This window comes from Psittacula echo (genome assembly GCF_963264785.1).
Source record: "Psittacula echo genome assembly, chromosome: 15".
Classification (NCBI taxonomy): domain Eukaryota; kingdom Metazoa; phylum Chordata; class Aves; order Psittaciformes; family Psittacidae; genus Psittacula; species Psittacula echo.
This window is the reverse complement of record NC_137751.1, coordinates 6928809-6944454: the sequence shown is the minus strand read 5'-3', so window position 1 is coordinate 6944454 and position 15646 is coordinate 6928809. Positions and strand designations below refer to the sequence as shown.

The 15646-nt window shown below is 42.4% G+C and overlaps 1 protein-coding gene across 1 annotated transcript in view; it reads right to left on the bottom strand.

The window, feature by feature from the left end:
- Positions 1-671: 671 nt before the first annotated feature.
- The window catches only part of EFCAB5 (EF-hand calcium binding domain 5), a gene marked incomplete at its 3' end in the record, with an annotated part of 29938 nt that continues 14963 nt past the window's right edge, over positions 672-15646 (bottom strand). Inside the window, exons 7-21 of the mRNA XM_080629888.1 lie at positions 14286-14385; positions 12726-13589; positions 12343-12411; positions 12120-12212; positions 11487-11701; positions 10102-10258; positions 7182-7471; positions 6500-6672; positions 5556-5784; positions 4690-4842; positions 3365-3465; positions 2324-2577; positions 1535-1764; positions 1269-1365; positions 672-838 (exon numbers count right to left, since the gene is read on the bottom strand). Coding sequence (XP_080486014.1) covers positions 672-838; positions 1269-1365; positions 1535-1764; positions 2324-2577; positions 3365-3465; positions 4690-4842; positions 5556-5784; positions 6500-6672; positions 7182-7471; positions 10102-10258; positions 11487-11701; positions 12120-12212; positions 12343-12411; positions 12726-13589; positions 14286-14385 — 3192 coding nt within the window. The remainder of the gene's footprint in view (positions 839-1268; positions 1366-1534; positions 1765-2323; positions 2578-3364; positions 3466-4689; positions 4843-5555; positions 5785-6499; positions 6673-7181; positions 7472-10101; positions 10259-11486; positions 11702-12119; positions 12213-12342; positions 12412-12725; positions 13590-14285; positions 14386-15646) is intronic.

The following is a 15646-nucleotide window of genomic DNA, read 5'->3' as shown; positions in this document are numbered from 1 at the left end:
GAGTTCAGCCGAACCCAGCGGGAAGAGGAGCGAGCGTGCCCCCGTCAGGCATCACCTGCCGGGACACGTCTCTTGTTGCCGGCTGAATTAAAAAAGAGCAGTTTAATTTCCCAAATTTGATTAAAAAAGAAGTGATTCGGCCAAAATAAGCGATATTGGAAAGATGAAATCTTGCTGCCGACAGCGCTGTTGGTGTAATGTCCGGCTTTATCCCAATAAGAAAGCTTTTTTTTTTTCTCTATTGAAAGTGTAGCACGTTCAGAATAACTTTACAAAATGCTGATTAACAACGTTTACTTAAAACTGTTCCTAAAAAGCAATTTAAGGAGACTGCATGTTGACTTCTGTTTTGCTATCATCTCTTAGCATTGCAGCTTGGTATTCACAACATCTCTGCCTCTCCCCTTTTCCCATCAGGATTAATTCAACCAAACAAACACAAATTCAACAAAAACTCTTTAATCTAGGTTTTAAAGTAAGTAGCTATACTAACAAAATCGTTTCCTTCAATGTGTTTATAGCTTTTTCTAATCCCTAATAGGCTTCCCACCATCTTAACAACAAAGACTTGGTGGCTATGCATAACAAACAATGTAAGAACCCTAATGTTTAGTTTAATAAAGGATGTCAAATACCAGAATTACTAAGGTGAGGTGAGGAATTAAAGAGGTTTACTTGGTGGTGCACTGGAACTCGATGCCAGAAGGGGCTAAAAATGTTTTCTTTTTGCTGTATAAACTCCTTGTGCTCCCCACCAGCACCAGGCAGGTTTGTACCCAGTGATACAAGTACTCTATGGGAGCTGAGCCGTGCTCCCAGACTGCTGCTCGAGATACACCTGAAACAAAGAAGAGCTGTAAATCCAACAGGAAAAGTCTAAACCATGAGCACTGTCACCACACAACTGAGTAGAGATCATCCCATCAGTGTTGAACTCCCCAAGCCCAGTAAATTCCACTCTGGAATGAATATGAATATGTTTATCTGGAGATTTACAATGAGATCACTTGTTCTGGTAGGTTTCAAAGCTGATCTGTTCCTCTTTCCTTAAGACAGTGAACTTTGATTCTAAATTTAACAGGTTGACTTTTATTGACCAAAAAAGACTGCATATATTTAGGACCCTTTATCTGTTGCTTCATCTATTGTGAAATCAGAGTTAATTTCTGAAGTAAGGACCTTAAAAGCACTCAGCTGAAGGTTGCCATTGACACTGTTTCATTGCTGAGCCAGGTCTGGTAATCTCACAATTAGTTTATGATATTTACCAGCGATGCAGTCCAGCAGCAGCTCCACTTGAACTTGCACAGATGCAGCAGTTGGATCAAAGCAACAAATCTCTTGAATCAAATTGTCATCAAGTTTCTGCAATGCAGAGAACAACAAGAGTCAGATGTCAGTGAAAACTTAAAGAGAGGGCTACAGAACTAAAGATGGCTAAGACAAACAAATAGGAAATCTGTAGGTAATTCCACTGTATCTTCTTGGGGGAAGGAAGAAGAGAAATCAAAGTCTCAACATTTTGAAGTCTCACCAGTTTACACTGACTCCAGTTCTCAGTCTCCTCTGAGCCCTTCCAGTCCGGATGGAAAAGCAAGAGCACAGCCTTAACTATGCTATGGACCAGAGCTGGTGGTTCTACATAGCTCTTTATGTCAGCAAAGCTCTCCGCACTGAGTTTCCAGACACACTTGCGCAGGTCCTGCAGCATGCACCAGTGGAACAGAATCCCTGCATGCCTCAAATTTGCCTCGTGTTCTGGCTCTGGAATCAAAAGCAAACCTTTCAAGAAGTTGCTCAGAAACATCTGCTACTCAAGACTTATGTTATCGATTGAAAGCTCTGCCCTGTTTATGAGTAACTCTCTGTCTCCTTGACTGATTGTTCACAGCCCAAGTATTCTATGAAAATTTTAAAAATGGGTGTGTGCTTGAGAAGGAGACAAAACTTGCCTCAGGGGCAAGTAGAGGTCCTGAGACCACGCAGGGTTCAGGCATGCAGGTAACTCTGTGACATTTAAATTCTTCTGATCTGAGTTGGGGCGGTTCTGAGGAGGACATGCTAGATCCTTGAAGGCAACAAAGCTTCATACCTTGATTTCAGTGGGACTTGGGCACAAAATGCCCTCTGAACCAGAGTCAAAACCTAAACATTCTGTTTAACTGTACTCTGCTAAGCACTTAGGCTTGCTCAGGAGTAGTTAAGTTACCAAAGATTTGTATTTGTCATTCCAAACTTGTAGGAATAATTCTTTAGATATGGCTTTACTGAGATTCCTAATTTCATCCCTAAAAAAACCATCTTGGCTCTGTATGTGCAATACCCAGTGCATAGGTTGGTTCTGTTTCCTCTAAAGCCGTCTTCAGTATCTCAGAGAAGGCAGCTTGGGATATCTTTAGCATTTTCTGCAGGTCTTTATGTTCATGAGGTGGTAATTTCTGGATGTGTCCAGTGTTGATGTCAAACAGGCCAAGAGCTTGCCCCAACAGATCACGGAGAGGTACCGCAATGTGGTATTCTCTGTAGACAGAAGTGTGAATGACTCTTGAACTGTCTATGCACTTATACAGGTAATCTCTGAAATGAGAGGAAAGAGAGGAAAACCATTCCAGTTACTTTTGGTAATATATTTAGCATATTTTAGTAAGATGCGGGTCATCTCTAGTTAAAACAAAGGTATTACATTATTAAATCATTGTTTATTTCCCTGAAATGAAATGCAAAGCTTTAAGTATCATTCAAGCCATGTACAAAAAGGAGAAACTAGCATTGTGGAACACAGTATTGCTCAGCCAAGGCAATTGCTGAAAATCATAAGAATTTAACAAACCTTGCTTTAAAAAGTTTCCTAAGTGCATTGACATTTGTTCTATAGAGTTTTATGAAAAGGAAAACATCTGCTGGAACAGCAATGGCTGTTCACACAACTATGACAACAAGGATGATATGCTTAAAAGACAAGCCTATAAGGATCTTGGCAGTGGAAGAAAACAGCTGAAGGAAATGAGACTAATATGGCGAGAGAAAAAAGACAGATTATTCTAAAGAGTAAAATGGTTCAGTGTAGACTCTAACCCTGCAAACCTTTCATAGCAGATGTAGGGCTTGCTTGGCAATTCAGCTGGAAAGCATTAAGTTGGAAGTTCTGGTTTTGCAGGCCTAAACTCAAAGAGAGAATACTCCTCATCCTTCCTAATTCAGTATCACATGGATCCACACCAGAAGCATTGATAGTGGGACAGCTGCAGCCAGACACTCTTGCAGGGTTGCACTACCATGGGCTTTATGTACTCTGGATCATGCCTGGGGCAGGCTGGAGTCTAGGACCAGAGGTGACAGGTTCTATTGCAGGTGCTGAGCCTACCTTAAGAGGTTTTCTTTTCTGAGGAGAACAGGAGAGCTATGAATTTCCTTTTGTCCTGTGTTATCTATAGAAATCATCTTGCGCAGAGTGTAGTTCTGTGCCTGCCAGAGAGGAAAGGGAGGCTTAGCTGCATCCAAGAAAGGAACAGACAATGTTGAAGCTTGGAGAGGGAGGAAATTGTTTCTTAAGCTCCTATGTACATTAAAGTGCAATGGGATGGTTTAAAGACATCTCCCAACAATGCTTGGTTTTATTCCCAGAGTGTATTGCTCAAGCTGCATGTGACTGTGCCCTGGACCTCCCTTCGCCAGACTATTTAATCCACCCCCAGGCTCCACACTGAGGAACACCCACAGGCCAAGAAGAGGTTTTCCTTCTTTTTCCCATCCTCTTGCAGTCCTCTTTCTCATGTCATGTTTGTGTCAGTGTGCCTTGACACGTGAAAAGCACAGAGGGCAGCAAGTGACCTGGCTATCAGGCAGCTAACAAGGGAACAGTGCAGAGCCTGGGAAGACAACAGAAAGCTGCCAACATAAACCATGCTTATCAGAGGAAGCAGCTGAATTATGGCTACTGCAGATGTCATACAGACTTTGTGATGACACAGGATCAGTCCTAAATATTGCATACACTTTTCATCTCCTTAACTCACTTGTACATGAAATGACAAGCTTCGCAGGGCCCGAGAGCCTGCTCAACAACTGGAAGATGATCTGGAGGGAAGGGGGCTGCCTCTTCAAGCTAGATTATTAGGAAGCAGCCACTTCCTGAGATGTATTTACATCTTGGCTGCTGACATTAGTCATTAGCTCAGAACAAAGAACTAATACATTAGCCAGGACATTTTATTTTCCTATAAAATACCATAATTTTGACGTGCACAGAATCTCCTCTGTGGAGGTCCCAGACAGCAAAGCTACAGATGGATGGATGGATGGATGGATGGATGGATGGATGGATGAATGTGGGGTTTTGTTCTATTCATTCCTATGCAGCTGTGAGCATTGAAGTAGGAGAACACTCTTTTTTTTTCCCCATGGAGAAGGGGTTATAGTAGCAGTGCTCTTGAGTTGTTTTACATGGGAGAATGAAAACAATGAAGAGTGGCCTCCTCTACAGAGGGAAACTTCCCTCTCTACCTTTTAGCCCTTTGTTGCACAGGCAAGCACAAGAATCTCGGGCAGGCTTCAACTTAAAAGCACTGGGAAAATCAAGATAAATTCAAGATAAACCACTGGGAAATCAGCTAGAAATAGCATGTCCTCGCTAAAGCTGCCTTTCAGCCCTTGACTATTACAAGCTTTTCACTGCTGTGATCTGCCTACCTTGTCTTTGCCAGGCTCCACCAGGTACATAGTAACAGTGTGGATGCTGGGTGCCCTGGTATACAACCAGTCCAGAGCAGTACCAGTCATTTGTAGAACATTTTCCAGTGTGCAGATGTGGTGGTAGGCTTTGCTGAATGCATAACAAACTCCCTGTGAAAGCAGAAACTTCCAAATGAGCCTGACAGTTCCATCAGATTTGGGTGAAAAAAATGAAGAAAAGTTCATGCAATAAATGGTTTTAACAAGTTACTTTAATCGGAACTTGTAAAGCTGAAAAGTGACTGTGCAATGTCCCTTATCAAATAATGATCGAAAGATATAGAGTGCCCAGGTCACAGCCATGTCCTAAAGGAGACAAGTCTGTTTCTAGTGGACACAGCCACATCGGCTGGTAACGTTGGCTTGCTGCGCTCCCTGCTGCCCAGATCATGCATCGCAATGAGCCTGATTCTAAAGAGCATCCCAAGGAGATCCATACTGCTGTTGCTGGGAATTATTCCACCATGTAAAAAGTAAGGTTTCATGCCACTTTATGGCAACAAACAGAAAGGGAAGCTCAGAGCTTCAGGAAAGAAAAGCTGCTATCTTTGGGCTTTGCACAAATGTGCAATTATTTACTAGTCAGGAGAAGCTTAAATTAGTTATTAATGAAGTGACACCTCATAATCACAGATAAGATGCTTACGAGTAAAATATTGATAAGGTGTTCTGCTCACACCACTTTCACCGTATACAATAGAAAGGGACCCACAGTTCTTAGTTGTACAAGTTACATTTACTCAGAACAAGCACATCAAATTCCCATGGTCCCTACAGTTTCCTGCAGGCAGGTCTCTAACAAACCCCTTTCTGATGGTGCGCACCTGGTAGAAACTGATCTCATGGGTCAGAAAGATGGTTGTCTCACACTGGTCCCAAAGAGTGTCAAGTCCTAGAATTCCAAAGACTCTCCAGTGAGCGTCGTGCAATGGCAGTACCAGGAATGAACCTTTTCTCTCCTCCACTGGGCGATCGTGATTCCAGAAGTGGATATTTGCATGGAGCTGAACTCTTGGAACATGGATTGGCTTTCCCTCTTCAACAGCTGCAAAGCTGAAAGAGAAACTTTTATGTTTAAAAGTAGCAGAAAACCTTTAGTGAAACAATAGATATTACAGCTTTGATCTCTCCCTGCTTTTTGGCATCAGAGAAGGAAGGTGTTAGCTCCTTACTCTGAGCACACCCAGAAATACCACATTTACCACTTGCATCCCAAAGACAGTGGTAATAAATAAGGCACTTTCATCCTTAGGACATTTAAAAAACAGCAGCTAATGAATGTGATTAAAAGAAATACAGAAGCAAGCAGCAGTTACAGTCAATAGATTAGAAGAACATTTAATAGGTTTAAAGAAGCAGCCAAATATGTCTGGCTTTTGGAAATGAGAAGTGAAGAGGCATGAAAGCTGTTTATGGTGTAAACACTGGGAAGGAAAGGCATTGTTCTCAAAGAATATCCTGTGGATGGAAACTGCTGTAAGGGAATTAATATTTAAAGAAGAAAATGTAGGCCCAATGCAAGAGTCATTTGCTGAAGGATGAGATTATTAGACTGTGAGCTAATCTCCCCAAGGAAAGGAGTGAAATCCCAAACAGAGCACTTCTAAGTAGACCATGCAGAGTATAAGGCGTGTATATGATAATGAATCATTACACAATAGTCCCTGGGGGGATTTCCTCTCTGTTCCCAGTGCACCCCAAATCCTGGCTGGTACACCCCATTACAAGTATTTTTGACAAAAGGAACAGTATTTGCAGCTTTTCTCACCTTACTCCTTTCATGTCTCTGTGAAGTGTCTGGTTTAGAACATATGGAGCATCATCAGCTGTACATGCCACATAGTGTAGGAGAATCTGTTTCTGCTCTGATGTGAGATGGTTCTCTTCCAAAAGGGCAATATATGCACTGATCTTCTTGTTATCCCCATGGGCTTCTGCATCCTAGCAACCAAACGTTTCCCATTACATTATGTACATTAGCCATCGGCCATTACACGTATTTCATGGACTTAGCACTTGTCTGATTTTTTTTGAGGTGCTGCTCTGGGTCACTGATTTTGTATTTCAGGCACCAATTGCATGACATGAATGTGTCTGTGCTATGACCGTGTCTGACCAGGACACACTGTTACAAACAGAACAACTTGGTATTTTCATTGGCAAGGGGAATAGATTTCTTTATTCCTGCTGCTAATGGAGAAAAGTTCATGTAAAAATAATCCCTTTATAATCTGTGCCTAGGACCAAACCATGGACAAGAAGCATTGCAGATCTGACCTGTGATTCTCTGTGCGCAACCATGGGCTCTCCTGAACAGCAGCTCAGTGCAGAAATGCACAAGGAAGCCAAGCCTCATAGCAGCTTCCCACCTTCCACTCAGATGCACCAGGGTTTTAAGCCAGTGTCACAATCCTCACACAAACAACTCCTGTGCTTCCTGGGATGCCTACCTGTGAGAGGGCCTTAAACACTGCTTTGTAGACTGGCTCTATGCTTCCTCCACTGGTCTCCGCTGCCTGCTGGATATTGTGCAGCCACTTCCTCCTGGCTGAGCTTCGCAAGGACTCCGTGTGACTTTGTTCCACACTTGTATTCAGAAATTCCACCAAGTTATCAATAGTTTCATCCTCATTGCCACAGAGCTCAGAAGCAAGTAACTCAAGGAAAGTCTGGAATGCCTTTGGGGATAGCTTCCCCACTCTGCTGAGCTGTGGGTAATGGGAGCAAAGGTGTTTCTTTGCTAGTAGAAGAAACAGAAAATAAGACAAGGACAATCTATCTGAATAATAAGTTTTGCTTTTCCTGTGCAAAATATGAATCAAGCCCTCAACTGGCTTTGGGTGGAGTGCTCCAGTCTGTCATTCTTCTACCTTCCAGCTATCTCCTAAATGGAAGCTGTCATCATGACAGGTAAACTCCAGCTTCCAGACTGGACGCACCTTTTCCTCTAGATCCCTCACCTGCTGTGAAGGAAACCTAAGAAGCATTGCTCTTGTGCTCCTTTTGTACGCCTGCAACATACCTAAACAGTAAAGGTCAATGGAAAATAGGAAAGGTACCATGGAAAGAAAGGTCTGGCTTCCTTTTGCTTGGAGAAGGGGGAATGAGGAATGCCACAAGGATCAAATCATGATTCTCAAGAATCACTTTTCCAAATCTACTCATTCTAGTTCACAAACTTCCAGTTTGTCCAGAGATCCTGAAGATAAACAGGACTCATCTCAGACTTGTAATCCCAGCAAACTGGGCCTGAAAACGTACATTTACCCCGTGGCTTCTCTGCAGATGTTACTTAAATCAGCAGCCACCCTAAGACAGCCGTTGCACCCTGCACCCATCCTTCCGGGCAGGTGCTGCTGCTCCCCACACCCCAGCTCTGGGCTCATGGGGGTGCTCTTGCACAGGCATTGGGAGTTGCAGGCGGCTTCCCGGCTTTGGAAAACCGGGATTCACCGGCGGCTCTGCCCAGGCTGGGCTTGCCTGCTGCTGCTGCTGGCAGTGCCTCTCCTGAGCACCTCAGTGACTAATGCCTTCATCATTTTTTATGCATCCTGATTTCAAATCCTGTTGGACTCGAAGAAGAAAAGGAAAGAGAGTGATTTGTCAAGCTGCTTCCAACTAGTGAACTAGGCAAGCAAAGATATATATGTTGAAGTGTGACTTTGCTGTTAAGCAAGAGAATATTTTGTGATCAATACAGTGGGCTATAAGGAACAGTGTAATAGAAAATGCTTTGATTCATGATGCACAGGAACAGACAGGGAGCTGCCCTGGTTGCCTCCCAGTGCATTAAGACACAGATGTTTATGGGAGCTGAGAGCCTCCTCCTTCCCCCACAGAAGTCAGGAGGTATTTGATCACTGATTTTAGCTGTAGAATTAGCAAGTGCTAACCAGCCCCAGTCATGGTGGAGCTGACTGTTAATGCTGCCTTATCCTGCCCATCAGCTACAGAACATTCAGTGTTTTTCATTTAATTTCTGGCTTTCTGACAGAACTAGGATGGAGAATTGTTTGATGGCATAAACATGGATTTTCACCTACACTTTCTCCTCTCTTTGAAGAAAGAGATGAAGAAAGAAATGCACATGAAGTTGAACGTGGCATGATCAGTTCTTTTATTACTGAGCCGTAGCATAATGAATTATTCTCTGCATCATATCTGCAAGGTTCACTTTTCACTTACAAGGAAAATCAAATAATTCCACCCACTTGTCACTCTGTGTTTTCATCCAGGAGGTGTTCAATGTCTGTGGCCCCTTCCCCCAAACCTGCTTGCTCCACAGTAGCTTTGGAAGATTAGGTTGAAGCTGCTAGGAGTATTTTATGTTGCTTGTAGGTAGTATTGATTTTGCTATGCTATCTTGCTATTTATTTGTCCTTTAGTTTATGAGCCCTTCATGGAAGGGACTATGTCCTTCCATATTTCAGTACGTTCTGGCATGCTTTGAATACAAGAGAGCTGTGATCTGCCAGTTTCTTCTGTGGCTGTGCAGCCTGGAGACTATGAACTGAAGCACATTGGTGTGCTCCCCACCCCACCAGCTGCCTCAAGTGAGCTAAAGGAAAAAGAGGGTTTGGTGGTTGCCAAAATGAGCCATTTTTACCAACATGAAGATGAGCATGGAGATGAATAAACCAGTCCTCTCCAGCCAAGCACACATGCAGACCTGTTCCTAATTGCTAATACAGTATTTCAGAGCATCTAATGCCCACATGTTAATATGTATGAGGCTGCCAGACAGGTCCAGGTGAACCTTCTGTCTGACCCAGCTCTATTCTGTCAACGACCAAATTTGCTAAGTTTAGTCAGAGAAAGGAACCAACAGAGAAGTGAGACTCAAAGCTGCTATCTAATTCATGAGCACTGTGCAAGTGTGGATTACTAAAGGCTATTTGAAACCCATAAGGAAAGCTGTTGTTCTTTCCTATGAGATACATTGCTGCAGATAGCACAGTAAAACCTATCTATAAAAATAGCCGGATAGCTCAGATGAGCTAGATGAGAAGTGCAAACATGTCTCAGGTTTTACCTGTGTTTTTCACTGCCACAACACAAGTGTACATTGCATGTTAAGGCTGAAATGATTTTTCAACACATCATAATGTCAGGGAAGCATTGGGCTGCCTCTCTGACTGGGAATCTGTTGCAGAGGAGTCTTGCCCAGAAGGAGGGGATGGAGCTATGAATTAACAAGTCACTCTGGATAACTGTTCCATTTCATTTTACACATCATACCGTGTATGCTTATGACTGCTTGCAAAAACAAAAAGTGACTGGTGCTTGCCAACAACTTCATTAGCACTGTTGTTGAATTGTTTAAGCCTACTGTGTTGACAGTGCTCTGTCAGAGCAGAGCTGTCTCCTTACCCTTCCTCAAGGTCTCTTTTTCCATCCCTTCCTTGAAGGTGCTCAGAACAGCATCCACCTCCTCCAGGTCCAGAAACCCAGATGCGTTGTTGTCCCACTTTTCAAAAAGTGCCTCCAAAAGCAGTTTCCGCTGGGCCAAGCGAGAGCTGTGGTGAACCTACAAGAGAGGAGCAGCTTGGTCTGTAGTGACTCCTGGACATGGATGCTCAGTGTCTACCCAAGAATGGAAACTGCAGTGGTATGACAATCACATCATTTCTATCTGTACATAGACAGCTCAGACCTGGAGATGAACCTTTAAACCTGAGATATGTTTGGGAACACAAAACACAGCCAACAGTTCAGTTCTACCAGGCAGAATCAGCACTGCAGAGGGTTATTTCACAGTGAACAAATGACGCCTGTGCTGGATCTAAGGTGATATCAACTCAGGTAAGTGCAGGTTTCCCAGAATACAAATGTCTTCCCAGGAAGAACTAACCACAGCCTTGTAACTAACACCTAAAGATGTGACAGTTTGTGTATCTGTACATTGTTATTTTGCTGGTGCTGCTCTGAAGTGTGTGGGCTCCAAGTAAATGAATGTACAATTTGTCCTTTAAACTATCTTTGCACAGCATACAGTGATAAATGGCTGGGATGGAATTCTCTCAAAGGCCAAAATACTGGCAGTGTGTGTTGTGCTCAGCATGAGGACAGTAGAGCCGTCAGATCCAATATCTCATCCAAATTAGGTCAGCAGCACAGAGGGAAACTAGAAAGAGGTCTGAGGTCTGAGCCTCTCTAAGCTAGAAAGACTACTATGGACAGACCCACCATGAAGTGTATCTATCCTCTGAAGTTATATGGGGCACCCTGATGCTGTGCATGAGGATATTGCTGAAAGGGAACATATTTTTCAACACATGGCAAGAGCACCCTGAAACTTAAACACAAAGAAGCATGTGCACATTAACATACAGCCATGCACATCATAAAACCAAACACACTTGTTTTACAATCTTCACCAAAACACCCACAACCTCATATGCACATGCCAGTGCAGCAGGTCAGAGATCAGGTTCTTGGCTATTATGAAAGTGAATAAGCAGAATGGAATGTTTTGAGCTCTTTCACAATTAACTCTCAACCTGCTGTGTCACTGAGGCTCTAGAACAGACAGACAACCTCTTACAGGATGTCTGTCATCACTTCTAGAGCTAAGGGCTAGGGAGGGAGGATCCATATGAAAACCAAGGTGTAAAAGGTCTCTTGAAACAGAGAATGCAAGACTGCAAGTGAATAGCTCTGCCAGCATGAGATTAAAAGTTGACTTTGTAAGTGTCTGTAGGCATTTGCTTGGTTTTGGTTTGGACATGGGCTCAGCAAAACTTATCAATATTTACTTTTTCTAGTTGTTTCCTCTTTTCTTCTTCTGTCTGTTTGTATTCTCTCTTGATGAAGACTATAAGCCTCTTCACAGTAGGCAAAGAAACCTCTTCACCAACAAATGTCTCCATGAGCTGTACAAACTGTGGCAGGTTGAGGCTGCTTTCATCAAAGGCACTCCTAGTACGAGAAGCCCAACGGTTCTGAATCTCTGCCATGATGGGATGTAAGTCTGAAAGGCAGAAAGCACAGTGTGTCACAGGCAGCCAAATGTTACCCTAAAGCTGGCCATGTGACAGATAGCAACTCAGTCCTAAATCCTGCATTTCCTATCCAGTGAAATTATAGCTGAGTACAGACTGACTCCACGCTGACTAAAGGCCTTAATCTGCTTATACTTTCCTAATAGTATCTCTTTAGTCTATGGGTGCTATCATACAACAAGGTCAAATCCTGAATACAGCTGAGCTGAAATTACTGTTACGCAGCAAGTGGCTCTCTGAGACAAAGCCTACACTGCTCTTTATCTTGAAGTCAGCTTCAGTGCTTGTATTCTTGCCAAACTTTGAGCTCACAGCAGTACTGGCATGTCTGCCAACAGTGCCAGCCACTATGTGCCCAAGTGAACACACAGCTTTGTGACCAAATACCTGCAAATCTAGAGTTCTCACACTTCCAGTCCTCTGGAATTCTCCCTCCATAGCTGCTAAACCTGGAACTTAGGTCACGAGTCAGAAAGTCACCTGATGAAAGATAAAATATACACAAGCTTTTAAAAAAGACACAAGATACAGCTTTTCTAAAAGCCTTTACATACATATATCCAAGCTATAGTTTCTAAAGTGGATGAAAAGGGCTGACATGAGCAGTTACCTGACCATGGCACTTCAACCTCCTGGCTCTCTTCAGCTGGAGAATCCTGTCTGTCTGTGGGTGCTGGACCTGCAATTTTAAAGAGAAATCTTCTAGGTTTAACATGATCAGGCTCCTGTCTCACTATACTTGTATTACATACATACTTATATTACAGAGTGAAACAGAACATAAAGTTTCTCCTTATTATAAAAATGCTTCTGCTTCAGAAAGTCCATACTTGAATTACAGTGGCTGCTCAGTGCCTTGAATACAGATCACCAGCAGTGACTCACCTGCCACTAGGATAGTTTTGAAAAGGATTAAAAACACCTATAGTTAAACTAGTCAGTGTGTACATTGAAAAAGATCAAGGTCTGCCAGAATAAAAGAGAATGCTTCACCTTCACCCTGGTCTTGGAAAAGGCTCCCATCCTGCAGCCTTGCCTTTTGGCCAGTCTGGCTGCCATGCTGCTCAGGAATACTCTCTTTTCTTGCAGCGGTTTCTTTCACAACCTCTGCAACTGCAGCATCCTCTTTTGAATCAATGACATCTGTGTCTGCCAGAGTTCTGTCTTCTGAGGTCATGGCTGTAGCTTCAGGTGTTGGTTCTGAAGTTGTGTTGGTTGTCTCTGCAGTCCAGTTCTCCTCCTCCTGACAGACTTCCCCTTCTGAGCCAGGTTCTCTGTCTGAGACAGGATAATCTTCTTTCCCATTTTTTTCTGTATCAGGCTCTCTTCCCAGCCTAAATTCCTCTTCCTCCACCTGATTTTCAGATCCAGGTTCTCCATCTTTACTGAGACTGTATTCAGTCGAGGCTGATTCAGGGAGAACTTCCTCCTGACTGAACGCACTTACAGACTCAGTTTGCTCCTCAGTTTGTATGTCTTCATGGAAACTGGATTTCCCACTAACTATGGTGTCTCCATCCAAGTCTCTAACTTCCAAATCAGTGCTTGCCATCTCTGACACAGCATCCTCACCTTCCTTTCTCACTTCAGCATCATTTGATTCTGCTGCTTGGTTTTCTTCCTTAGGAATTCCTCCAGTCTCAGCTTCACTCATGCCCTTTTGTTCAGAAAGACCTTCTGTGACACTAGTTCTCACTACGTTGCTGCCTTGTCTATCGTCAGCTACAGGTTCAGCTAAAATCTCTCTCTCAGTTTGAGACAAGACTAACTGTTCACTGAGTTCCTCACAAACCTCCTGGTCATCAAAGCCTCCCCATAAATGTGCAGGCTTAATCTCTTGCAGCTCTATTATTGGCCCTAGAATAGAAAACATATTAGTAAGCTGACAGTTTGCATTAGGTTTATGTTCTCTAGTACTGCATAAGGAAAATTGAAGAAAAAGGTATTCTCAAGGGAAAGGAAACTATCAGAAAGTACCTTCTGCATACATGCCTCTCCGAAACACAGAGCTTCAGAATGTCTTTGCCTACAGAGATCTGCACTTGTAACTGTGCATTACACCATATTGCTTTTGAAAGAAATGTTTCCTAGTTCTTCATGCTAAGCTGTAATTTGCCTTGTATTTGATCTTAGCAGTTAATTAATGTCCAATAGCTTAAAACCATTCTATTTTCATGTAAATTATTCTCTCTGGTTTTTCTTTATCTTTCCATGTTCCTGGAGAAATTTTAGAGTAAGCACAAAATTCACTGCCCAGTAAGAAAGAAGAACTGTTTCAGGAAAAGAACTCTTTCTTTACTCCTACTTCTAAAAAGTACTCCAGAATTTGGTAAGAAGGAAAAGTTCTGGATGCTGAAGTATTTCTGAACACGCATTTGCATCACAGTTTGCAAAACATGTTTGTAAATTATGGTGTATAGGTCACAGCATTCATTTGGGTCCTTTTTTAGGTTCTGTTCACTTCTGGTAACACTTAAGAAACATATATTAACTCTGCAATCTCATGTGACCTCCTCATGTTTTAACCAAAGTTGGAAGATCCCATGTACTTACACTGTCTTGGGTTACAGAATCTTCTCTGAGCACTCACTGGGCTTCTTTTGTAGAAGTCTATCAACAGGGCAAGTATTTTTGGTCTGTTCAAGAGACCAACCTAGACAAAAAGATTACAATTATTGGGTTTTTCCTGTGGTTCTTGGGACCTACATCAATATTTGCAGCACTACAAAGGCACCATTAGCCAAGAATTACCTGTGACTGAAAATTATCCATTACCAGAACATCAATACAGATTTCAAAGAAGTCAATTTATTTCATAGAGGCAAAAATTCCTCCTCTGGGCTTAGCTGGAATGCCCCAAACACATCATTTTGCAGGCACATCCTCTTGCATATTCTTCACCAATTACAGTTAGATCATTGTAACCACTTTGCCAAAGGGGTTCTTCATGTAAAGATCAAAGCTTCAATATTTCATGCTTTCTGGACAGATATTGATTTCCTGACAGTACTATAGAAGAATTTTCACGTATTATGAGCTGTGCTGTATTATGTTAGTGAGCGCATGTTGCAGTTTGCTTTTGTGCCACATCATTTCCTTTGAAGTGTTATGTATTGGCAACTGCCTGGGAAAATGATTAGTCCAAAAACCAGAGCAATTATGACAACTCCCCTAATTTCCTTTAAACATTCATACACATTTGACCACTGAGGTGAGAGCAGTATCAGTAATTCCAGTGCAGAGGAACGTGCAGAGTTTATTAAGTCTTTGTTGCTCAGGGTGAGTGTATACAGACAATAACACCAGGAAAAGACAATGAAATGGGTCTTTTCCAATCAGGAAATTGTGAGTTGCAAAAGTAAAGCAAATCTAAATGATTGAAAGTTCTCCATTTTATGAGGAATTCCTGTTGTCATTATTTAAGTCCTTCCACCTTTGTAATCTCCCTGCCATTAGTGAAATATGGTAGTTAATTAGAGAACAGATTTACTTAAGTTCATTATTTATAGCAAGTAGCTTTCCATCTGAATTATTGATTTCCTTTTCACATTTTGCTCTTAGGTTAAAAACTGCAAAACATAAAGTTTACCAAGCTTTCATTTCCTGCTGAACTTTGCCTACCCTGAGGCTGAAGAAATAAAGGAAGAAGTTTGCTGCTCTTTTCTGGAACTGAGCTGAAGATGACCTCCTTATTTATCATTTTAAACCATAATTAATGGCATCAGTGTTTAGGAACAGAGGATTTGAAAACAACTGAGAGAAGTGCCTACTGATGAAGTGCCTCCGAAGGAGGCTGATACTGAAAACATGGAATCCATCACATTTTCTGTTACTGCAACACCTTTCCTCTACTGGGAATTGAGGAAAGGATCAGAACTGAAATGTAAGCATCTGGTGCAGTTTTACTGTTTCAG